This window comes from Platalea leucorodia, assembly GCF_965183815.1.
Source record: "Platalea leucorodia genome assembly, chromosome: 3".
NCBI classification, from domain to species: Eukaryota; Metazoa; Chordata; class Aves; order Pelecaniformes; family Threskiornithidae; genus Platalea; species Platalea leucorodia.
Genome location: NC_138825.1, coordinates 21,840,337 through 21,867,597, shown reverse-complemented (window position 1 = coordinate 21,867,597; position 27,261 = coordinate 21,840,337). Strand labels below are relative to the sequence as shown.

Below are 27,261 nucleotides of genomic sequence, written 5' to 3'. Positions count from 1 at the left end.
ATTCCTTCTGTGGCTCTTCAGAAGAAATCTGCCTTAAAGCATATATTGCTTAGAGGATGAAAAAGGATATAGTATGTTTGTATCTGGTATCTCCAACAGTACATTTATTGAAATATTCATCACTTGTTCTAGTCCCTGAACTACTTCTGAATTGCTTATGCCGTTTTTGAGAAGAATGCTCACCATATAAAGACTATATGTTGTTATTCTTAACTATCATCCTTCTAACCAAGAAATTTTGCCAGAGGGGCTTTACTTCACAATGACAAGAACTTATCTTTTAGTTTACTCAGGCTGGAACTGGGACATTTCCTTATCTCTTCCTACTAATGGAGCAAAATGTTGCCAAGCAAATACCAGACCGATTGCTGGACGATGCATGGTACTTACCATACTCTCTCAAGATGCTTCTCTTATATGCTAGGGGACTTCAGTTCTGGATTTTTCTATTCCATAACTGAAGTAAATATCCTACTGGAACCCATACTGGTAACACTGACCATTTGAAGCTACCTTTCTTTCACATAGCTGAAATAACTCTACACAGACAACCTGGGTCAAAATAAGTGATAGTCTTGAGAATGATCACAAATGTCTATAACTGGCTCGGATATAAGAGGACTGGAAGAACGGCCATATGAGCAAGCCTTCCTTCAGCATTTTGTGACCTGAGGGGTTTTGCAGTCCAATGTCCTTTCAGCATCTTCTAGTATGTCTTTAACTTTAACTGAGTATGACATTAAGAAGGCAAACTGATGCTTTCCTTCATGTGGCTCCCTGGTGACCAACACTCTTCTGGGCAAAAGGGTAGCTCCTGTCTCAGACTGAAGCCCAGCTACTCCTTCCCTTAGGTTACAAAGGGAAGGTTACACCTCTCTCCTGCAACCTGAAGCTCCAAATGTGTGGGGCAGGATAACACGCAGCATAGGATATCTGAGATACTTTTGCAAGCACCTAAATGCCTTTTGAGCATTTGCAAACTCTGATAATTAATTAATGCAAAAAAGTAACACATTGGGCACAATTAGGTATTGTTAAAATCTTGTTCTAACATTTCCTGAAATCCAAAGCTATGAAGCCAGAGATAAAGTAAGCATGGAAATTTTCAGCTAAATGGTTATAAAGTTATAGGGCATTGAAAACAAGGATTCCTACTGAAGAAGCTTTAGCTACAGGCATCATTACCAACTCCACCTTGCACAGCACAGCCCCACTCAACTACACAGCTGCTCATCACACCTAATGTAATCACGGTTATATAACCAGCCCCAGCACAAGGCACTTGATATAAATGTTGATGTCATGGTGATTTTGAAAAACAACATTTCTATTAACATTCTGTCTCCAGCTTTCCCAGCTGGCTGACTGCAGACCATTTCCCAAGATGTTCCAGTTCCTCCCTGCAGAGCTCTCTTGTGTATCTTAATAATAATTCATAACATTTCTATTGCACCTTTTACTTTGACTCCCACTGACATATTCAGCTGTGACTTTCAGAGCAGCAGTAACACTGTTGTAGCTGTGATTGCCTTCATGATACACCAAGGCAACATTTGTAGGGAAAAGAAATATATTTTGCTAGACCAATTACGTTAATTATAAAAAATGGACCATCTCAGAGTCACACAAGGCCTTCCTCACAAAGTCTGCTGTATTGTCTCTACTACAATTATGAACTAGAAAATATCCATTTAATAGCATGCTGGCCAAAAGATTCAATTGCTTGGGAATATAACATAACAAAGTTAAAAGTTTGCAAAGATTTTATGTTTAGAACCAGGAGCAAAATCTAATCAAACTAGAAAAATATTTTCAAAAGCATCTTTCCTCTCCCTCTCGTCATTAGTCTCTTCACTGACCTCTTTCCCCTTTTGATATATATATGGATCAGTGAGTAACTACTTAGGTTTTATGCAGAAAATTAAGAGACCAAGAAATACATGTCAGAACAAAGAAAAGCATGTAGATCAATCTAATGCAAAAGCAATAAAGGAGAAAACGTGATAAAGTCACTTTGCAGATCTGTTCCTAGTAGGCTTTTTCCCCCAGTTTCAGGAACAAATACAGCAAGCAATCACATGCTGACATAAATTAGCCTACATCTAGTAGCATACATACAAGGCCAGAATACAGTGAGCAAACATAAGTGAATATAGTCTAAAATGCATAAAAAGGATTTTCCTTTTGGCATGGATGTAAAGTGCTAGAAAGTAAAATAACAGTACATTTAGTGGAGGGGGATTGCAAATTCCTTCCATGGTCCCAGCAGGACCTCTCCAGCCCCAAGTAGTTAACTTCTACAACCAAGCACGGTTTGACTTCCAAGATCTCATCCAAAACTGGCATCTCTGCTGAGACTGTGAAAGGTCACGAGAAGACCATGTGCGATGCAGACATTTGAGCAAATAAAAAATCCATTTTACATTTGTGAGGTCATCTAATACCTATTTACATGGCAGCAATCTTTTGTCACTGTTGAACTAAGGTCACTGAATCAGGAGCTTAAAATATAACTGTTTCTTTATCCCTCTGTCCAGATTCAAGGTTTCAAGGCCATCGTGGCTTTTATGTAAGCAACGATGAGATGCTGCCAGCAGGGCAGTCATTTTATTGCTATACAACAAAAATGTTGTCCCTACACGTTCAGCGTCAGATATGGGACGAAATGTCTCAAAATGCATATATGTCTATGAAAACACATCTTAAAACCATTCAGTTAATTTCTGTGTCGTATATGCTTCCCACACTTGAGAGACCTTTGATCCTTTCTGTGCAATGGAGAAGTACATCTAGGACTGATTGTTAAACAACAACTGTAATAGCCAGCATATTCCAATAAAAGCCAGTTCATATGACCTTTTACATCTTTGTTTTAACCAAGCCAGGACCACTCCTGCTAAGCCATCTGTTCCTATAATGAAAGCAGCAACACAAGGACATTGAAGAATGTGAGCTGTGCCTTAGCAGTTTGGTCCTACTTGCGCCAAGGCAGCATACGGTCATGTTGTGTGTTCATAAAGACACCAATGCAACAAACTGTTCCTAATTTCAGCTGAGGATAGTAGCCAGACAATGTTAAAAACAACTATGTCAGTCATAATAGCAGTAACAGTCATGATAATAGTAATAATAGACCACAATAGCACTGCCATACATAATGTCTCTGTGGTTTTTTTATTTTCTAATGGTCATTCCCTTTACTTCCTTCGGCTGGGGCTGCACGGCTAGAAGGCGCGTCCCCTGGGTGGTGGATAGGGGATCCCTCTCTGGAGGGTGCACCGGATAAAATTGAAGAAGGTGCCGCGAACCAACGCAGCCTAAGGGAAGGCCACCCTGACAGAAAAACCACTGGCCCTCCAAGTCATGGGGGTTGGGCAGGAGGCCAACTACATCCTCCGGGGAAAAAAAAAAAAAAAAAAAAAAGTTGCAGAAACAACGAGCATCAGAAATAGCGGGGTTGGAGAAAATCGGTAACGAAGTGAGGAGGAGGAGATGGAGCTGGATCGGTCATGTCCTGAGGGGGAAACCGACGGAAGACTGCGCTGTGGCCCTTGGCTCCAGAGCACGCAGCCGCGGACCGATCGAAGTGGAAGAACGATGTTCGTGCCTTGTGTGCCTCCTGGCACTGAGAGAATTCAGATCAGATTCCCTTTACTTACATTGCACTGTAGACCTTTAACTCTGTATTGAAAGGGTTGCTAAATTGTTTCACCTTGATCAAGTACTACATTCATTCTGGATTAAAGTTAGAAGAGATATGAAAGAAAGGGGAGGAAAGGTAGATTACATGCTGCCAGAACTAGGTATTTCTTAGGCCATATTTTCAGGCTGGAATCATTCAGGCTCTTGAACATGAGCAAAAATGTCCACATGTGTGTAGTATACATACAAATCTTGTCGGATACACTTAAAAAATTCAAATAGCAGGTCTCAGATCTTCAGCTGCTTCTTTATGTTAGGAAGACACCTCAGCCTTGCACCCAACTTGCTGCAAGTCTATGTGCTTTGGACATGACCTGTGAATCATATTCAGTCATTCCACAACTGTATCATGCCTGTATAACTGAGCGTGGCTCATACACTTCCCGTGTCCTTGACAGGACCGACAGCCAAGTCTGATAGGGGGGCTTCCTCTGATGTGTGTTGATGCATGGTATATCACAGAATAACAGAATCGTTGAGGTTGGAAAGGACCTTCTGATCATCTAGTCCAATGCCCCAGCCCAAGCAGTGTCAGCTAGAGCAGGCTGCCCGAGACTGTATCCAGTCAGGTTTTGAATATCTCCACAGATGGAGATTCCACCACCTCTCCGCGGAAACAGTGCTCAGTCACCCTCACAGTGAAGAATTTTTTCCTGATGTTCAGAGGGAACCTCCTGTGTTTCAGTTAGTGCCCATTGCTTCTTGTGCTGCCACTGGGCACCACTGGGAAGACCCTGGCTCTGTCTTCTTTGCCCTCTTCCTTCAGGTTATTTTTATACATCAATAAGACCTCCCCTGAGCCTTCTCTTCTCCAGGCTGAACAGTCTCAGCTCTCAGCCTCTCCTCACATGAAACATGCCCCAGTCTCTTCCTAATGCAGCCCAGGATGCTGTTGGCCGCCTTTGCTGCAAAGGCACATTGCTGGCTCATGGTCAGCTTGTTGTCCACCAGGACCCCAAGCTCCTTCTCTGTGCAGCTCCTTTCCATCTGATCAGCCCCAAACTCACTAATAGGACTTGAATGCATCTGAAAATGAACTCCCCTTTAAAATGTGTGCCTGCATAACACCAGACTTGGATGTAGATGCACAAATAGCAAAAAAAAGGTACTTTAGACCAGTCCAGGCAGTGGAATTTGTTACAGCTGACTATGAAGTGTTGATGAGTCAATGAGACTTAAAGTGGAGAGCTGAGCTTGCACTACCCTGACTTAAAACATTCCTCTCAGACATTCACACAGGATCAGAACAGACAGCTAGTCTTCTGCTTTGAAAACATCTCCCTGGTGTAGTTTGATAAGATTCAATTCTCTCCTATACAACAAGAGAATATAAATTTCCAGTGAACGCTGCAAGGTTTTATGTCTCCTATGAAACACAAGCGATCCTCTACTTTGTACATCCATCATTTCAAACACACAGATGAAACTTTCACTGAGCTATCTTGATTCCCAGGTCTCGCCAAGGAAAAAGTGATCCCTTGAAAAGGAAAATATTTTAAAGAATTTGCTACATATTGTAAAGATTGCTTTCAATCAAAGGCAAGTGGTAGGTAGTCTGTTGCAGTCTGGAGTGTCTTCTGGATTCTTCATTTGATATCCACATGGGTTCTGTAATTAGAAATACTTCTTCCACTGTTAAGTCACTTATGACTTGAAGTCATGGCCAAAGCACACTATATCTTTCTCATCTTCTGGCTCAACTACCGTATCACACTATACATGGAGACAGACAAGGAAGATACAGAGTCTATAACTAAGAGAAAGAGGAACACATTCCCAATGACCCAGCATGCCACATTTGTTTCAGGACCCGAAATCAAATTGATCTTCCAAATCTTGAAGTCAGAAGGTTCCACCCTCTCCTGCAACTGCCCCTTTATGGCCACAGCAGCTGCAATCTCTCAGTGTTCGTAGGACCGAGATGCCAAAGACAAGACCTGCAACTACAACAGATGAGGGTGACAAAGGGTGTCGGAATTTCACCTCTTCTGCAGAGCACTCACACATGGAACATGATTGTGACCTCAAAACTTACTGTTACCAGAATGAAACAAAAGACTCATGTCACAATCTAGGTTTTTCTATTGGAATTTTCTCAATGAGAACAAGTGCAAAAAGCATCAAGAAAAAATTTAGCTATGTTGCACTCTTGCTTAATGCACTGCAGAGGACAGGGGGAATATATATGGTCAGTGATTGCTTTTTTGACTTTTTTTTTGCACAGAAAGCTCTACTATTGGACATGTTTACAGATTAGACAGATGCACAAGGGCAAACTGAGGTTAAGAACATGAAAGCCAAAGTGCATGGTTCACATTACTTCTGCAGTTCTCTCTCAATGCAAAATTCTACTGAAAATCAGTCAGATTAATTCTTTTGTTGGAAAATGAATGCAGGATTGATTACCAATGACCTCAATGCATCTCAAAGGACTGTACCTAGTACAAGGACAGACTGGAAGCTACAAGTGATCAGATCCTCCTTCCAGGAGATTTAGAAGACAGTGATATAGAGAGGGTTAGTCTTCAAAAGGCACTCAAAACAAATAATAGCTTGAGTCTTAAGTTTTGAGGATGTTTCTAAAGAAAAATGTGCTTTATGTCAGATATTTCACAATTTCAGTCTTTACCTTTAATATCTCATCAACTCCAGACCCACTATACAAGGCAGAACTTTCCAGAGTCAGAAATAGAACAGAAAGAAACCAGATGTCTGAATGATTGTTTATAAAACCAAAATGTTGTATAAAATACATAGAGGGCATTAAGGAAACTGAGGCAGGAGACCAGTTCCACTAATTTCTTCAGCCTACACAGACACGTGCCCAAAGGATAAAACTGTCATCTTCTACATGTTTTATCTATTCTGTACCATTATAATTTTGAAAGTCAAATCTTTTGCCTAAGGAGTCTTCCCAGATGGCAATGCTAACACATCACTGAAAAATCATACATCCATTTCAAAACCAAATAGAACTACAGTTTGGTAACAATTACTTCAGCTATTCATTCCTCCAAATTTCAAATATGAAGCCACAGCTTTCCACCCTTAAAATAAACTCACCCTGCAGGCAGGATATGCATGGCGTTCTCACCACTGTGTCCCAGCGAACTGAGGTGCACAGAGGACTTCTCAGCTGCTTCTGCATGACAAGTCCAACATGCAGTGGAATCGCAGTGGCTCAGCTCATTTGAGGTAGACTATGGACAGGCATTGCCTTTATTTCACACAGCACCTGTTCGATGTGGTCGTACAAGCTATAGAAGAAGACAAAGGCAATACTATGGCTACTAATTCCAAGGGTACCTGTAGGCACAAGCAGTGCCTGAAGAAGCCACATGGCAAGGCCACAGCAGGGACAGCATCTGTGAGCAAGAGTGGAATGAGAGCACTTCAGAATGAGAGGAATGCTTTCCTGCATGTATAGAGGACACACTCCACACTCACATAGGCTTTGAATAAGGGAGAGGTGTTCATCCTGAATAATCAGTCTTAGGAACTGTCACCTGCTCTGGTGGAGTGGATAGAAGATCCATGCTTAAATAAATGTAACTTGTTTGACTTAAGAAATCACTGCCTCCAGCAAATGCTTGAGTATATATTTACATGAAGAACTGAAGAATGAGTAGGTAGAATACAATATGCCACTCCATTCCAGAAGTACATTGCATGAAAACCCCACAAACCCAAGCCTGCAGCAATGCTCAGATTATTTCACTGCCTACTAAAACCCTGCAATTTTGCTGTTGAACTTGACGTTTGGAGCAAGATTCATGAATGGTCTAACAAGAGGTGAATCCACTCATAAGGCGCATTTGTTTTCGGTAACGAGGGATAACATGACCTCACCCAGAGGCTGTGGTAGATGTTCTCAGTTCAGAGTCAGCACCCAGAGGACAAAGCCAAGAGTCAGGAGCTGGACTCAAAATCAAGAGGACAACATTAAGAGCCACTACTGTTAAAAAAGCAAGATGATAAGGCACTGCCCTTGTTCAGAAGGCACCCAAGTCTGTGAGCAGTTCTGTAGCCAGAGTAAGCAGAACTGAACAGTATGGCTGAAGAGAAGACGAGTCGTCTTGTGGGCTTGGCTAAGGGGATCAGACTGTAGCTCTGATGTCTCGTTCCAGTTCTTAAAATTTATTCATTTAGAAACCTTTTTGCCTTAGTTCATTCAACTTGTGGCATATACAGCATTATCTATTGACAAATAACCTTTATAACATGTAGGCATAGGAGAATATTTACTAACAAACTGTCAGATTTAATAATTTCCTGGTTGTAGCTGACTCATTATGCAACTTGAACTTTATATTTAAATACAGTGCGTGCACACAGTATGGCTCTTGGTATTTGCTTTGTTTTTTTTTAAATATGTTGTTAAGTGAAAAATGTTCTGCTGTACAAATCAAAGATGTCGAACACAGTAAGCTACTGTCAGTCTTAAAATACATACTAATTTTTCTAACTGCTACATTGCATAAATAGATATTTAGAGTCTGTTTAAAAGCAGACTATTTATATAACAGTTCATAATAAACCCTGTAGCAACAGTACCATTTTCATGCAAATTTGTACTGAATGTCTTTTTAAAATATACTCCTTTTGTCTAATATTCTTATACAAAGGTAAAACAGTTCAGAAAACAAAGCGCTATTTAACTATGTTGTTTTTCATCTACATAAATTCTGATCAACATCAATTTTGTAAATATAAGGGGCCAAATTCAGCTGTGTTATAAATCCAGAGCCATCAGAATATTCTGTAATTAATATTTCCTGCCTTTGCAGAACACTGGGCAGATGGTCACGTTTTAAAGAGATTTCAGTATGGTGGCCAGAAGTCATTTCCCACTAATGGTGCCATACGATTAAGGTGTCTTAGGTCAGGATCCAGTTTCGAAAGATGATACAAAATCACAACTTTCAAGGACTTTTACTAGAAATTTGGGGTAAACCACCTCTGAAAATGAAGTACTTTTTGATTTAACCAGTGATATCCAGTGCTTCTTTTTATGTTCATAACATTTGATCTTGGGATGCCACCTCATGTGTTGGGGCTCAGCCTCAGGCAACGATTTTACATTAAATGGTAAAATAAATGCTTAGAGGACAAACTCTGGAATCTAAAAGAAATACAAGCCATCAGTTGTCCAAATAAACTGCAGTCACAATATAACCTTCAGAGGGATCAAGGGTCTCCCCTGCTCAGTTTTATAAGTTACAGGATCAGGTAAGGCATAAAATTTTGCTATGTAGGCATTAGCCTACTACAACTGAATTCTATTGAACAGAAATATCAATTTCTAAATTGGCATTAAGATTAAGATAAAGAAAATTGAAGTGAGTTAAATTTTATGTTTTAAAATGTTTTCAATGTCTATACAGTATCTCTAGAAGTATAATCCTACAAGGAAAATTTGGAAGCTGAATTCCTCTATTTAATTGTGACATTTTACTTCTGATGCAATCCAAAGCGTAACTCCTGTGGTCTTCACTGTACCAGGTAACATTCAGAAAATACACGAGAGGCCACAGCAGCAGCCTTACGTGACAACTGGCTGCTAAACGTAAAACTTCCAGGGAGAGGAGAACAATTCACTCTCTTTGCCTGTTCAGTACCAGCTTTCCCTTGAAAACTGACAGCAATTATTAGGAATTAGTGCCAAGTGACCTGGGGCTATGAGACAGATAGGTATCCCATAAAAGTACAGTAAGAGAAGGCCTTCAGATGAAAGCAGCTTCAGATTTGGAGGTAACAAGTGATGACCTACTGAAGGAAGAAGGATCAATGATCAAGTACAAATTCCTGTTGCACTCAGCCCTCTTGAATATACACCCATTCAATATTCATTTTCGATTTTTTTACAAGTCAACTTTTCAAACCCCTGCTCCTATTTCTGGCTGCATAACTTTGCATTCTGTATTACACATGTATAAAGAACAGGATTATTGTGCGCAAGTATATTTTTTCCTCAAGCAATGCATAAAGGAGTGGGCGTTCACATATGTGTAAGGCATATGTGTGAGCATTCATCCATATTAACATTTTTGGTTTGTCAGTGGCTAGGTCTGTGTGCAAGTAATCAAAAGACAGGTTGAGACACAACAAGGAAATCTGTCCCATCTGCAAAACTGAATCAATCATGTGCTGTCAGCAGAGATTTAGCTCACAAAGAGCTTGACTCTTAGAATGTGATATTGCCTTAAATGCCATGCTGTTAAAGAAAATTATATAAATGAAGCCATTTCTCACCACAGTATTACATCCTTTATTTAAATGTCTAACAGAGGAACAAACAAACAAAAAACGCAGCTGTCCAAAAATGTTAGCATCTAGGTCTGTAACTCAATGGCCACTGCTAAAACCAAGGTGCCTGGGAGCCTTTCTGCAACCAGCCTTCCACATGGCAGGGATACTACCTGTTTTTTTCCTGCCAGCTCATTTTTTTGCATCCAAGCAGTGTATTGCAGCTGACACAATTTCTTTTCTCTGAAGAGCAGAGAGAGCAGAAGTCTTCTAAGTTTTGCTTCTCTGCCTGCTCAGGGGATCTGAGGAAGCGGGGAGAACAGATGGGCAAAGTAGCATGTGCAAAAGTATCTCTGAACCCAGCAAGTCACTCAACAGAAGACCTAGAAGGGACGCTTCAGCTGTCACATTCCCTAAGGTATCAGATAACATTTTTGGTGCTGGTTTTTTGTTGTGTTTTTTTTTTAATCACAGGCATTTTAATTTTAATATTAAGCTTAAAATGAGAATATCTGTAGGACTTTTGGCATTGGCAGCATTCTGTTAGTCCAAGAAACCAAAAGGCTCTCTCAACTGGATCACAATTTATGACCTTGCAGAAAAGGGGCTTGGATTATGACGACTCTTGAGCTGCCCTATTCAGCTAATAGAAACCGCTGCACTTTGCATGGGAAGGGTACAACCGAGCTCTGTTCCCACCATGGCACTTTATTTCCTGAGTCTGGGCAGCTCCTCACAAGAAAAAGGATTTACATCCTAGCAGCATTTAACACCCACGGACCCTGACAGATTTAGCAAGAGGTACAGTGATTCAGCATACAGAGGACGGATTAAAAATAGTGACGTTGTGGCTAAATTGCCTCCACTGTGTCTCTAAACACCAACAACGACAAAGCAGCCGCTTACGATACTTGAAGACTACCTGTGCAATTGCAATTGCATGTCCACAAGAAAAGGTCATGAAGCATCCCCTGGACATGAACACAACAAGGCCAGGAAAAAGGCAACCCGGCAAAAAAGCCTGATTGTGCAGGTAGTTACTGAACAAAACCAATATTTCCTATTGCATGCGTTACAGCTTTAAAAGGAATAAGTCAAAAAAGCAAGGCATAGCATAAGGTCAGTGGCATCACTGTGCCCCAGGATATCATATAATGGATACAGAAGAGCTCAAATATAGAGAGAGACTGATTCTACTTCCTCTATCTGCAATCAGTATCTTTGTTCTGGGATAAAACAAACATCCATAATCAATACCGAAGGAATGCTGGACTGTGCCTCATATACTTGAGCAACTGATCAAGACATAATTCATCCCTGTGCAAAGCTTACCCTTGTGAGTCTACCAAGGTCAGTGTCACTTTGGGTTATCAGCTGCTGGAAGTGCTGGCTAAGTTAAAACTGCCTACAGCAAGCTTTAAACTTACATATCCGACTTCTTTGACAAAATGTCTGTGTCTTACTTTATCTGAGTTTGCAAGCCCCTGATAATGCAAGGCACATTCTCCCCCTGTCTTCCTTATTCTCTGCCCTTACTTCCCTCTTTGGCTCAGATAAATCCTCCATATGTAGCAGAATGAGGCGTGATTACAGAGAGCATACTAGTACCACTCAATTGACATTCACCGTCATATGTCCTTCCTAAGAAATAATTCAAATTAGATTTAAATACTGTTAAGTTTTTTCCAGGAGAAGGTTTCTGGGTGTGCAGCTTCCCACTGTGATTAAAAAAATAATCTTTTCTTCAACTTAACATACAAGCAGTAATCTCCTTATCAAATATGCTGCATCACCACTATGAGCTACAGTCTAAGACCTAAACCCCATGTAATCTGAATGCAGGTTTATGATTTGGTCATACTCTTAGCAAGTATCCCAGAGGCAGGAGCACCTCTCTGGCCTGGCCTGTACCTTCACAGTAGCTCAGTACCTTTTTTTCACTGAAAGTTTATGGACTTCAAGTTTACTTCAGTGCCTAAGCCAATTCTAAAGCAGTTTTTAACTTCCAAAGTCACTTAACTGCTTTTTTAAGATGCAAGCATGTTTTTTACCTCCAAATCTGACAGTACCACCACTCACCTTTACTTAGAAACTCACAGTTAGAAACTGGATCTGCTTGGGTGCGCCAGAGGATTTTAATGGCCAGTTCATTTCCCAGGTAACCCTGGCAGGAACACAGAGGCCATGCAGCCTGCTAGGCTTTGCAGCACTCTGCAAGACTAGGAGCAAAAGCTTTCAGAAATCAGTGTAACTTTCCAAACTGAATCTGGATCAGTTATCCCACAGGAAAATGTGATTCTTCCTTTATTTTATCAGTACCACCAAATGTTTCACCTCTGAAAATTATTCTTCAAAAATAAAATAGCTATCATTCTGAAGGGGAATGGAGAAAATATTTATGCTTTGACTAGCACAAACCAGATCCAAAGACTTCTGTGTTGCTGTTTCAGTTAAATTGGTTACCTTTTCTACTTCGGCCGTTTCTAGCAACAGTTCCAGTTGTGAAGTCTCTGTCCTTAGAAATACTAAGCAAGGACCCGTACCATACAATAAGAGCAGAGAGCCGTTCTCTCAAGGAGTGAGCTTATTATGAAAAGAAACCGAACAGATGCAGAACATCTTGCAGAAGTCTGATTAAAAACAGAAACGTGAAGGTTAAACCTCTCAGCAATATCAGATTGTTCAACAAAAGATGCAGCTGGTACGGAAAGATGAACCTTTGCTCTACTGTCTCCCCTTCAGAGCTAAAAATAATGGTGAGTCATGCCAGTAGCAGTGTTGCTATTTAGCTTTACAAATTCAGGTCATTAGGCTTTATATGTACAGAATCATTCCCTTCCTACCACGGATCATGAAATGACAGTAAGGACATGAGCACTCGGGAACTGGGCACCGACCAGCCCTTGGTTTCAAAACTCAGTAGGATAGTTCAGAAATAAACAAAATTAATACAGTCAAGTTCAATAAGAGAGTCAAGACTGAAATTACCATTACAACTAGGAAGAAAAGGGAAGCTATACATAAACCTCTGAATGGTACATCCCTCGATCCTTTTTTTCCCCATCTAGTACATGCCTGTCTTTTTTTCTGTCTTTTTTTTGCTATTTCAGATCAAGGCAAATGGTTATAAAGTGTTTGTGAAGAATTTTTTTAAAAGCTAGCTGATCTAGACAGATAGACCAGATGATCCGTAGAAGGCTGCACAGGAGCCAAATTACAAAAGAAACATATTAAACATTTTTAAAGTGCCTTGTAGCTTCCCAGAGAATCTCCCAGAAAAGGCATCAGCCCACCTGTTCGTTTTATTTTCAGCTAAGTACTTTTGAAAATAGGTCAGAGGAGGAGATAAGTATGGACTGACAAGGCTGTAAGGGAGCAAGAAAGAATGGTCCTCAGATGCTGAAAGGAGAGGCTGTATATCCAACCAGAAGGACCAGCATCATCTTGTGTTCTAGAAATACAAGATTTTCTTCACCCCTGCATGTAAACTGAGGTGAAGCATTGTTTTAGAACTATTTCATAAGGCCAAATCTCTTCATCTCATACAACCTCCACTCACCCCTACCTCTTTCATTCCCAAGGTCAAGTGTAGGAGATAAAACAGAGGATCCAAATTTGCTCTTGTAGGAAATCTGGCAGTGCTGCTGGTGATCAGAGCCTCCATGGCCTGAACAAGCCTCCTTGCCTTGGAGCAAGAAAGGAAATTCACAGGAGAAATGGAAAGCTGATGAACAGGAAAATCCCTACATCATCCTATTTCCAAAGACGTTTGGATCAGGGAAAAACCAGCGAATGGTATTTCCAAGCTAACAAATAGCAGTATTGTGTTAACATTCACAGTAAGCTGCCAGCCTCATTGGCTCCTGAAACTCTGCTGCAGCTCCCTGTACTGCTTTGGTTTTGTACTTCGGAGGAGATTTTATCATTACAGAATCACTTGACTGCAAAGACAGAAAAAATCAGCATATGGAAAATAATTTTTCTAACAATATATGTATCCAAGGACACTATCAAAGGACGTTTTCCTCTCCATCAAAACAACCGAAGAATTAAACTGAGATTAAGTATGCCAACAAGTGACCATAAACAGCAAATGCTAAAATGAATACACAGTTGCAACTGGGAACTGTTGTTTCCTTGGAAAAAATAATTATCAGACTTCAGATCAGATTTGTAACTATTTCCTCTGAAAGTCTGCATTTTAAGTCACAGCTTTAAACAGGCCAGAATGGCAAATGTAATGAATCATTTACCTGTGATACTAATGCACTGCAGCAAAATATCTTCAGTTGACATAATCCTGAGCTACTTTAAATGAGTGCCCCCTTATATTTTTTTATATTCTAATAATGCTAGCATTCCAAAAAAATGTGTTAAATACGAATTTTTTCAGTCTGCTTTATCAAGTTAGATCCCTGTAAACTGGGCCTGGCCAACATACTAACTCTCTGAACTGCAGAGATCTACTTGCTCGAAGTACAAGGTGTCTCAGATAGCCTGTTGGAAGAACCAAGAAAATTCAACCACATGCAGAACCCAGAGTGGAAAAATGATCTGTTAGTAGCATCCAGGAAACACACCTCCCATCACATCAAGGCTACTGCAAAAAGGCATCTTTCATCCCAGTTTTGACAAAATCCCTCTCCCCACAGTGAATGCAATTTATCTGATGGATTTCTCTTTGAAATGAGGAATGAAGTCCTTCTCTGTAATGTTACTGTATGTGAAATAAAAATTAAATAGAATCTAAATATACCCAACACTATTCTGTTCTCCATCCTTCACATGAATCCAATATCATTCTTGCACCCAAACAGAAGCATTAGAGGCAACATTCATCCATTTTGCAGTGTAAAAAGCAACCTTGTAATGTTAAAAACAAGCATAAGAACCTTGCAATGACTGTCAATGAGAGTAGTATATTTTTTACAATTTCATTGCTGAGGCTTTTTTTAGTTTCATACTCTTATCCAACATACATGCACACATCCATCTATCTATCTATCTCCACGTAAGATTAATAAGGGCACACTTAAGTGATTAGAGCATGGGTGCATACAAAGACAGTTATGTACCCCTCCTTCATCCCTCCTGTATAACCAGATGCCCTTGCTAGACCATGTGTCCTTTCCTGCAATTTCTTCCACTGCAGCTCTACAGCTGGTGGGCAGTGGTGTGTCCCATCATGACCCCATTTCAAAGAGATCATAGGTAGAATGGAGCTCGGCTTCACCTACACACATTTTGCAATAATTTGCATATTTTGTTTGGTGACTATTTTCCCAGGGATCTTCTCTTTGGACTAAAATACCCTAGCCTCTGAAAACCAGCCTAGTCTTGACAAAATCAGTCCTGGACTGTACCTCTCTTGTGCTGGTCTCTGACAGACACACTGGATAAGAGCAACAGTGACAGATGATGCACAGGTTATCAGCAGTGAAAGGCTCTGCTAGATTTGAAAGATGGATTCTTCCATCTGGGCAACCATTTCCGAGTGTCATTCTTCAAAAAGAGAAGGAGCTAAAGCCTTGAAACAACAACCCCGCTCTTTGGGACATGAATCTTACAGCAGAGAGAGAGGGAGAGTTTTAAAATGTGGGTACTGCGCTGGGAGAGGCACCTGAATGCTGTCAGAAGACCAGACTACAGCAGTATAATTTGCATAAGGGCAGAGAAGACATAAAAGAGGGGTGTAATCATGATAAGATGTGTAAATTAAGGATTTTGTTTCTTCTGATAAATCTACACCATTGATGCTTCTAGACAGAAGTAGGGCTTATTTGCTTTGTTTCTTGCCTGCTGCTGTGACTGAAGGGCTTGCTGAGGAGCTCGACGGGAGGTGGGACACCAGATGGCTGCAGCTGGGTTAGCTACAGCCACGGGGGGTGAGAGAGCTGCGCTGTCACAACCATGTCACACACCCCAGCTCACCCGTCTAACTCCAGGTGGTATTAACCTGGAGTTACACTTAATGAAAGGAGAGGCTGTATCCTCCATACTTCTTCGCTGGCCTCATCGAAGAACCTCAGGTCTCAGAGAAGAGAGCAAAAAAGGAGCGCAAAAATGAGAGCATGTCCTTGTACGAGTCAGCGATGGGAAGAACTGCTCGGGACGGTTATCTCTGAAGCTAAGGAGGGATAGAGCGGGAGTTAGTGTTGCAGTCGCAGCAGTATGGTGCTCCCGCAGAATTGCTGTGACTGTACTTTTTAGGGGTCATGGTCCCCCTTCAGAGGAGAGAAGGGCGTTCTGCGTTGTACAAGACCAAGACAGATGTCTGTATATTCTCATTTTTAATATTGCTCATGATAACACCATTTTATCTTAATTCCTTCAAGATTACTGCAAAGCTGGTAATTGCAATCAAGCTATTTTATAAGTCCAATTTACAGGAGACCAAATTATTTATTATTTATTTTCAGTTCTAAGTGGATCATTTGTGTTTTCTCTGAGTGATATGATGAGTACAAAACATCCCTAAAAATGACAACTAAGTGGAGAGATACAGAAAAATGACTGTCTGTCTCGTAAGTACCCCTGGCTTTTGGAATACAAATCATTATTACACAAACATAGGAATAGCAGAGTAGGCTTACAGAGAATATTAGAAATAGATAAAAGACATACTCTATGCCGTGAAGTTCTTACAGCTAAAAGATGTACTCAAGCAAGTAGTCCTGTTGACTTCAATCCCCACACCACTGCAGTCCTCCGCTTGCTAATTCAGCTCTTAGTGTTGCTCTAAATCTCTCAAACTTCCATTTTAGCCTAAAAAAGCAACTCCTCCCCATACACTCTCTAATATCCCCCACGTCTCCCTGTGCCACTCCAGATTCTTGAATGACCCAATCTTTCTGGATACCCACCATCAGCACCTATTTTAATGGGAACGGGAACTCAGGCACTGCAGGTGACAGCTGTAAGTAGCTGCTTCCAAAAAAAACAGTTAAAGCTGTTTATTTGCAAACACACATGGAAGTCTTAAGCTACTGACTGGCTTTTGTGTGGATCTAATGTATTATCACGGAGCTGTTCAGTATATACAACTTCACTCAGTCTATGGAAGTAAAATACAAATTCACTTGGGTGCAATTTAGTGTGGCAATAACCGCACCGTTTACACCATGATCAAGTACAAAGAGTTGGTCTAATATCACAAAGAACAGACTGTGTAAATAAGCATCTTTCATAGGAGGACGATTTATTCCTGATTCTTTCCAATTGTGACTTCGGAAAATCCTTGCAAGCCCTTCCAAACTAGCAAGGCAAAGCTGACCTTTTTGATAGCTGCTGGTAAGATATCTGAACTCAAGTTAAATACAAATTTAGCTGTGACCTTAACTAAACTAGAAAAACGAAGTTCCACCATGGAGAATCACAATGGCTCCTTCTATGTTGGTAGCAACATATGAACATAGGACAGTTACCGCTAAACCTTAGCTCCCAGACTGTTAACTAATATTGAACTTTTCAGAGACACTTTGCTGGGCTGGAGCAGTCAGGATTCTTCCCACCCTGGCCCAGGCAAGTGGTAGCAGCAGTCAGGATGGCCAAAGACACAGCACTGGTGGATTTGCACTGACAGGCAGCACAGTGGAGGAAGTAACACTTGGGAATCCCACACCAGAGATGTAAATCCTCAGAGTCCTACATGACAGCAAACAAGATTCAAATTGGACTTCAGAAAAACCTTTTTAATGGTTAAAAGAGTGAAGCACTGGGATAGATACTCAGGGAGACTGTAGAGTTTGCAACATAAAATCTTGAATGGTAACTTCCCTGAGGTGTGTATGTGGGTCCTGTTCTGGGCAGGAGGATGAACTACAGGTGCTTCTGAGGTCTTTTCCTGTCCTATTTCTGTGACTCTGCTCTCAAGTCTATTGTCCCACCTCCAGAAAGATGGAAATGAATTTTTTGTTCCATAGTTTTTTAGTGTATGCATTCACTGGTGCTAGTGACAGAAGCGAGAACAGGATGCCATGTTTACAGGCTTCCACTTCTGAGCATCGTCTCCTCCCTCCCAGCACATATGGGAGCTTTTCTCTTGAATCTGTATGGTGCTCTCCAGGCTCCTGACAGATCAACAACCATGTGTGCTGCTGCCTTTCTGCAGTACCAGAAAAGAAGATCTGAAGGCTTCGCATTTTCAACCTCTTCTTTTTAGCATATTCTCAATGTCTCTGGAATGGAGGTCCAGTGATACCACGATTCCCCTGGTTCATGTGCATGCTGTATCCTGCTTTTTCTTTAGCGGTGTACAAGAGAGTTTACTTTTAGGACACTACCTCATGATATGCTTGATAAACCAACTTCTACATGATCTAACCCTTAGTAACCTAACTTATTTTCTTCTTCAACCTATTGTAATCCCCCATCTCCTCTTTTCAGTTTCCAAGCAAACTTTTTTTTTTCCGGATTTTGTAAATTTTTACTAAGTGCAGAATTTGGCTTTACACAGAAACTCTGCTGCACCCTCAGCTCTGGTATGCTTCCTAGCTCTGCACCGTGCACCACTTCACCACCTCTAGTAAGCAAATGAAACGAGGAGGGACAGGGCACTACACCTATTTCATCCTTCTGTGCCCTTTACCTTACACCTTACGTTTTCATGAGCAAACAGTTGCAAGCTGAACTCATTTTTTACATTATTTACATCATATATCCACTGATTTCTAAAGTGCAATGAGCAGTATAAGGCAATGGCACTAATGACACAGTCTGCTTGGAGCTACCTGGTCATGCAGTGCTCTTCTCTATCCACTCAAGTATGCTAGAATTATTTAAAAATAACATGCAATGCTTTTCTAATGTTGCCCTTTCATGTAAACTATGGTCACAAACCACATGATCGAGCAAGGCAGAAATATCATTCCTACTAATAAGTGCTTTTCACTATGAGAAACTGCATGATACTGTTTTTCAGTGCTCAACCTACCTTATAACATTTTCTTATATTTGTTATTATTCAGAAGAAGATGTTTTCAGTGTCTGGAAAAATGCCATGTGTCATCTCAGACTTAAAGGAGTAAGGCAAATAAGCCACACTGGAAAAACTCCCTCTGTGATTTGCTTAAGTAGCAATTTACGTGAATAGGAAATCTGCTGCTCATTTCAGTTAGAAGAGAGCCACAGCCAAAAAATCCTGTTATAAAGGCTGTATCATACAAAAGTGGATTAGGAATTTCCCTAAATTCTATTTACAGAAGAAAGTGCTGGATGAAGATCCAGAGGATCTCTTCCCAGTCTATGGCAAGATCTGTTTCTTACATGAAACGTGTCTTTAAGTATTTAATCTTTCTGTAGTTATCATCTCCCCATCTACAAAGGGACATAATAAAACTTACTTTGCTTTATAGAGTGCTGTGAACTCTGAGAAGGGCTATATTAAAAAAATCACATTTTTATCACTATTGTTACTATTAACCTAACACAAGCAAGAATATTTGTCAAATTATGGGTTTAATGAGATACGCTTATTGAAAGTAAGTAGTGACACTGGCAGAAAAGCCCCACATACTACTTTCTAAAGTTGGTCATACTGACAAAACCAAGGCTTGTTTAATCCAGAAATGTTCCTGATAAATTCTGGAACTTCCCTACAGAGCAAAAGCTTTACATAGTCCCTTAATAACGAGCAGAAGAGCAACCCAGGATGGACACTACCCAATCTAAAAGTTGATATGATTCGGGGGTCACCCATCATGAGCGTGAAAACACATCTGATGCATTTTCCCCGCAGGAGCTCAGTGAGCACAGATGGCACCAACAAGCTCTTCGACTAAGTACGTGAAGAAAGAAACACCCCGATTTGGGTAAATCCCATCAGCAGCACAGCTGTTCAGGAAAAGCCATCGGGAGCCCCCTCTGAAAGACAGGTGGCCAAACTCGCCGTCGACAGAAGCAATGGGGTAAGGTAGTCAGAAGGTAAGCATGGACATTAAAAACTGCTACTATAAACTGCTCCACTGTGAAATCTCGTAGATGTACAGCCTGTAATTGGTTTCATAATGCTCTGCTTGCACCACGTCGAAGAAAGTAGCTGAGAATATGTAAAACCAAGTGAGGAGATGGTGGTTTCACAGTTAAATTGCTGAATTTGGTAAGATACATGTACCTTTAGTCCCCTTAATATGTTAGCAAAGCAAATTTTTACACTTGGTGAATCAAATTGTACACAGTACACTGCCGTATCCCTCGAGCTCATTTTCTGACTAAGTTATGTTCACCACTAAATGCAGTCCAGTTTTTCATTCACGTTTGCACAGCCATAGAGCAAATATGAATTCTGGCCACACTTTGTTGGACTTTTCATGCCTAAAATCTCACTGAAATGCACAGCATGAGTGCAAGGTTTTCTACTTTTACTAATGTGCATTTTGTTGTAAAAAATATGAATCGCAATCAGAGTACACAATATTTGGAAAAAACTGGAGTACATGATCAACGCTATAGAAAAAATCCATAAGAAGCTGTAAAAGTCAAAAAAGATAACATCTTCCTAATTCTGGTAAGAATATTTAATTATTAATCCACACAACAACAACAACAAAAATCATGAATGTCAAAGAACTTTCTACTCTGGCAAACTTTAGTTTACACTTTGTTAAAATCCCTACTTCTCACTCCTCTAACATTTTCTTTGAGAGGTTCTCAAACTACCTCATAAGATGCCCATGAAATACAGCGCTTATCTACTTCACAGATGAGAAAATCAAGCAAAGCATAATTAATTCATTCGACTAAAGTTGTAATCATCCCTAATACAGAGATCAAAGATACTCCACTGTAATTCTGGGAGTAAGGGACCAAAACAGAGAAGCGAAGTTAACCTCAGTCTCTGAATCCCATGGTAAATCAGGGATAAACCTCCTTCTTGCAGGGTGCTAAGAAACCAGTTTAAGATTAATCTATCAAATATGCCCACCTCTCGCAAGGTTGTAGGCAGAAGGATGTGCCACTAAGGTAAATGATGAGCTGCCATCCTATGATGTCGCTGGCTTTGCCACTTGCAATCAGAATGGCTAGAAAGTGGTATTTACCTGCTAACTTAAGTCTGCAGAGAGGGGACGGAGGTTGTATGAGGCAGATCTGTGATTGAGAATAAGATCATGTCACAGTGGGAAAAATCTGTTCCTTCCAAAATACTGAGCTTCTCCAATAAGCTGGAGGTTAAAAACAATGCTGCAAAATAAGTGATGATTTCATCAAATGTACAGAGAACTCGAGGCTGAAATGTCTATTTTGCTTGACAAGTGAAGCAAACAAACTGAGAGGGAGTGAGTAAAATGCATTAACTACAGACGTAGCAAGAGGCTATCAGAAAACATTCTGATTTTTCAGAAAACCTTCTTTATAATCTCAAAGGTGTATGCAATGCAGTTAGGGGGAATCTTTGGCTGGCTTCTCTTGCCAAAAACAACTGCAGATGGACAAAAAGCAAGCCCTATGGTGGGCCTGCATCATCAGCACACACAAAAACTTGTATTACCCCAAGGAAACAAGTCCACCATCCTCAGAAACCTGAGGGATGTGGTTTTGGTAGCCACTACATCCAAAGGCAGTGGTTAGATACTATGACAAAGGCATAACCAAGACTTCAATCAAATGCAATAAAATCACAGAGTAATAAAAATTCAGCTCTGTTCTAGGAAAAAACCCATCACTATTTGGCTTGGTATCACTAACATTCAATATAATGTTTGAAGGCTTCACAACGTGCCAGATTTCTTTACTGTCATGCATCGTGTATAGTACTTCCCATCTTAAAAGCACCCACCGATGTGAAGGCATGTTGCCTGCAGGACATGCGACCAGGGAAACCCAGCAGATTGATTGCAACACCAAAAAAAGCAGTAACACGGGATGGGAACAACTGGCCAGGTAGCAGTCCTGCAGGAACAAGCCCAGGAGTGACAGGGAATCAGAAGCTGAATATAAACCAGCAGTATCATATAATGACAGCAAAGGTACCCGGGATGTCTGAACAGCAGCAGAGCCTCTAAGGCACGGGCAGCTATCCCTCAGCTCTGTTCAGCGCTGGCAAGGCTGGTGGGCAGCGTCTTCCACAGGGACATGGCTCCACGGGAGCAAGCTCATGGTCTGAAGGACCAGCAATCGAGAAAGTATAATGTAGACTCAGGAAAAGTTTGGAGAAACTGGAGCTATCCAGTCTTTGGAGGAACTGGAGTCTGCATTTCTGCAGCAGAAGACCGAAGAGATGGAACAGAACACGAAAGACAGCCAGAAAGCTGAGGAGCAGCAGCTCTACTGAACATCTGCTGTGAACAAGATGGGAAATAGCAGGCTTAAACAGCAGCAAGGATGCTTCAGGTTAGACCTTAGGCAAAACTTTCTAGTGTAAAGGCTGATGAAGCACTGGCAGAGGGTGCTTAAATTAGAGGTGGAGACTTTTTAAGAAGATTAAACAAACATCTTACAAGAAGAACTCGAGTACACCTGACCCTGCTTGAGGCCAGGAGGCAAGACGAGGTGACGGCTCACAGCCCCGTCCAAGCCTACAGAGATGCATGTTGCAGCCCTGAGCTGCTCCATGGGGCTGTGCAGAAGACACTGCAGAAGAACAGAGGTCACCCAACTGACGTAGGACCATAAAGCAGACACAGGCCCAGGAGACGTCCGGGTACAATGACAAAATTCTAAGGCCACATAAACCTCAAAACCAGAGGCTTACTGAACGTTTTTCTCTCCCTTCTTTTTGATCCGCCCCCCCGCCCCCCCATTTTAATTTAATTCCAGGAATTTGACATATATGTAAAAATATATCCTTACAGCTATTATCTCCATACTACAGGTTTAACAGTGAACTCTACAATGCCTTAAAACTCTGAAATAACCTGTCAGCAGCGCCATCCACTTGTGTATCTCATTTTTCTGCTTACTAGCCTTCCCCCCCGCTCCTACTTTCTTATTTTCTTTCTTTTTTTTTTTTTTTCCTACACTATGGAATTATAGCAAAAAACAAGATAAACAAAGATGATTAGATGAAAGCCACAAGCTGAAGTATGAGAGATTTACTTTATCCTTGGTATCAGCGGAGTTAAATACATCAGGGAGGAATGAGGTATATTGATAGCTGAAAGGTTTGTTCATTTGAGTTCACTTCTACAGCAAATTTTCTGCTAGATCCACTTTTGAGAAAGTCAGAATGTAATAAAGAGAGTTATTCTCTGTAGGGTTCTTGACAAGAAAAAAAAAGAGTTATAAGTAGTATTGATTTGGGGTGAAATGGTAGAACGTGACAATCAATAGAGCTTAGTCAGATATAAGATAGAAGGAGTCACACAAGTCATGACAAGATTATTACAGGAGCCAAATCCTGATATCAGCTAAGCAAGACAGAAAGCTCTAAATGGGATCTAAAATGTAAGCTGTGGATTGCTTTATAGAAAAAAAAATAGCCCTAAACTATCATTTTCATTTTTTAATATACGAGAGTTTTTATTTCAGCATATTGTCACTGCTGTTTTTCTAAAGCTTTTGAAACAAATTCTTTCCACCTCCATAGTATTTTCATTAAATGTCATCAAAGCTCTTTTCAAATCTCTGAGAGAAGTATGATTATCCTTATTTAACAGATAATGAGAAGATAGAAAGAGATTGGGGCTACAATTTCCAAAGCAGTCAGTAATGCCGGGTGCCTTCTGTCTGGATACACAAATCCATAAAACGAGAGTCCTACAGACAGGAAATTTTCAAAAGTCCCGGGAAACCACAATTTTGGTCGATGTCAACGGCTGTTGACAAGTTCTCAAACTCTGGGTCACAGGCTGGGGATCCAAACGCTGAGCCTTCACAGCAAGCTGTGCAAGCACAGTAAGCTCGCTCACAGATACAGCGCAGCCTAAAATAGGAGGGATCCTAATTTACAGTCCTCTGTTCTAATTACAAAGCTCATTATTTTTACCACTCGAATGACTCAGGGTGAAAAAAACCCAACAACCATATATTCTACCACATGAAAGATCTGTACATTTACCAGTATTTATAGAGTACCTAACTTCCGAGCACAACCACACCGGGAAATAACAGCAATAACAACTTAGGAACAGCAATGAATATTTTTCACTGGTTATTTTAACCATGCACAATAGCTGAGTGCATTGCCTTTTCCTAGACTCTGGACTGAAAAAAAAAAAAAAAAATCCTCTGGAAAGATCCTAAAATGCCTTACAAATGGAATTTGATATAGAATTAGTTACATTACCAAGGTGAAAAGCAGTGGTGTTAATAACAATCGACATCACACATGAATTTATTGCAGGCTGTGATGAAAACTACTACATTCAAGGGAGACATAAACCATATTTTGAAGAGCCTCTTGCACTAATCAGCTAAATAAATGCCGACAATCAAACTGCAGGGTATACACGGCCTTGGGGAGGAGGGGGCCTTGGAACAGTCTCATTTTTATGAATGGAGGCGTAAGAAGGGGGTTAGAGAAGGACAGGGGCTCACACAACTCCAATTGCGAGGAACGCACAGGACAGGCAGAATGGCATCGCCATGCTGAAAGGCGAGCTGGCCAGGAAACCAAGGGTAACGCAGTTGCAGGAAAACAAGCCATTGATTTCTAAAGAGGGATTCGTAGGGACTGCAACAGTTTAAAAGCTTGTTTAGCTGGAATCACATTTGCAGTCATGGGATTTCTATTGGAAAATGGCATTATTGCCTCGAGATAGAAAATTAGGACTGAATCACATCAGGAGGAGGATGGACAAGACGACCTCTTGAGGTCCTCTTCAGCTGTATTTCTGCGAGTCTACGTCCAGCGACAGAAAACACATCTGGATCAGAGCTGCTTGGGCTTAGGCATTCAAGTTAGAAAATTTTGGCGTAAGTCTTTGGCATGAGAAGAAGCCCTTGCAATTTTTATATTCGACTCTGTCTGCCATTAGTGATGCGATTCAATCATAAAATGGCTTATTCCCCCAACACAAATATATAATACCATGTCGGAGTAGAAATGTGAAGCTGCTGTCATTATCACAGCTAAGTTCATTTTACAGCAAAGCAGTTTACTTTAAGACTTTTCCAGCAATCCAAGTCTAATTATGGAATCAATTTAAAGCAATTTTGTAATTAAATGTACCTGCTGAAAATATCTCACAGGCTCAATAATTTAAAATGATAGTGTAAAAATGTAATTAAAATTAAAAAGGCCAAATAAGGCTGGGTCGCTCCTCCAGGAGGAGAGTGCTGAAGGACGTTCCAAGCGTTCCGTTTTCAGCCCCAAATCGCCTGCTTCCTCCCCAAATTTCTGCTCTCCCCAGCTGCACGGGGATTCAGCACCAAGAGTAATCTGAGAGATGCCTGAGCGGACCGCGGTGGGGGAAAGGCTTTTTTTTTAAAGGAAAAAAAACCCCAAAACCCGCTGTTTCAAAATCATGCTGTACTTACACGGAGCTACAGCTCCCTAGCAGGGGCCGGGGTGAGGCTCCCTCCTCCCGGGGGTCCCCCCAGGCGGGTGCCGGAGGCTGCGCCGGGCGCAGGGGGAGGAAGTTTCCCCGCTCCCCCCTCCCCGGGGCCGGGGCTGCGGGGGCGGCAGGGCAAGGGGGGGGCTCGGCCCGGGTGCCGGGCGGAGGAGGGGGCCGGGGCCGGGGCCGGGGCCGGGGCCGGGGCCGCTCACTCACCGCCCGCCGCCGGCCCCGGGCCGAGGCTCAGCGCCAGCTGCAGCCACAGCGCCGCGGCCAGCGCCCGCCGCCGCGCCGCCGGGAGGGCACCGCCGCCGCTCGCCTGCTTCCCATGACACATCTTCTGCCCGCCAAAGGCATCCGGTTCGCCGCCGCCTGCAACGACAGAGCCGCTCCGCCTCGCCGCTGCCCGGGGCTCAGCGCCGGCTCCGCGGGTCGCCCCCGCCGCCCCCGCCGCCCCCGCCGCCCGCGGCGCGGCTGTCCCCGCACCGCCCCCCCCCCCCCCCGGGCCTCCCCGGGACACGCACCCGCCCGCCCCGCAGCTCCCCCGGCCGTGCCCCTCCCGCCCCCGCTGCCGCTGCTACCTGCGGGGCCGCCCCCCCGCCAGCTCCGGCGGGCACCTCCGCGGCTGCTGCCGCCGCCTCCGCCGCTGCGGCTCGGCAGCCTGCCGGGGCCGGGCGCGCACACACGCACACACACACACGCACACACACACACACGCACACAGCGGCACACGCAGGCACGGCCGGCCCTACCTGGGAGGGGGGGCCGCGGGGAGCCGCAGCGCCCACCTGCCCGGCCCGCCCGCCCGCCCGGCCGCGGCCGCGGAGCGGAGCGGAGCGGAGCTGAGCGCCGCCGCGGGGAGCCCTGCGCTGCGGGACCGCCGGCGCCCAGCCCGGGCAGCCCCGCCGCGGCGCGCACGCATGGCAGCGGCGGGCAGGGCTGCGGCGCCCCTCCGCGCTCCGCGGCGCGGTGCCCCGGCGGCCGGCGGCCGGGGCGGGGGGCTGCCGGCGGGGAACACGGGCAGGCGGGGGGGGCGGCTCCCCCTGCCCTGCTCCGGGGGTGCCGAAGCGCTTCCACGGGCAGAGAAAGGCGAAGTTAAGGCTTGCGGTGCGGGTAGTTTCTGGTCGTTTTCACTTTAAAAGGGGGTCGGTGGTGAGGGAGCAGCTTTAAGATGCCCTGTGCTTCATCAGGTAGGCATAACGTTAGATATGAGATAGGGTTTATTGATGCCGATGCCAGTGCCGCATCATTCACAGTTCGTGGGAGTGAGAAGGTGTATCGCAGAGTGCCGTCACCCGTCAGCTGCCGTTGGGGAAAGGCAGTACACCCAGGCCTGCCGGCTGAAGCAATTTGCCTGTTGGGAAGCAGCACTCAGCTGGATTTAGTCAATCTGTGAAATTCACTGCCACGAATCACTGAATCGGATACCGTCTCGTGGCTTAAACAGCTGCGGTATAACTCGGTGTTTCCTGATGCCATCTACAGTGCACTGAGTTAGGGGCATGCCCCCTTACCCTCAGCTGGACATTGCGGGCCTTCCCTTGCTCAGAGGTAGCAGAGGGTGTCCTTTGACTGAGGAGGTTGCAGAGATGGTGTCTGTGAAGCCTATTAAGGTGCGCGGCACACTCCTGGGATGCTGTGAGGGGAAGAAAACTGGGGACACGAGAAGACACATTTGTGACAAAACATACCTGGGCTCGATGCAAAACCATACCCAGAGATACATGGGCTTCTACTAACAGCATGTGGAAACAGCGCATCCTGATGCTTCGAAGTTAATAGTCAATATTGGTAAAAGTATACATACAGCTGGAGTTGCTTTCAAGTGCCTCTGCTACCTGATGCTGTCTCCTCCGAGTTAAAGCTGTTCAAGAGGGATTTT

At 42.8% G+C, this 27,261-nt stretch overlaps 1 protein-coding gene across 1 annotated transcript in view; it reads right to left on the bottom strand.

The window, feature by feature from the left end:
* SUSD4 (sushi domain containing 4) overlaps positions 1–25,716 on the bottom strand; it is a gene marked incomplete at both ends in the record, with an annotated part of 74,182 nt that extends 48,466 nt beyond the window's left edge. Inside the window, one exon of the mRNA XM_082305668.1 lies at positions 25,596–25,716. Within this exon, the coding sequence (XP_082161794.1) occupies positions 25,596–25,716 (121 nt within the window). The remainder of the gene's footprint in view (positions 1–25,595) is intronic.
* Positions 25,717–27,261: the final 1,545 nt, after the last annotated feature.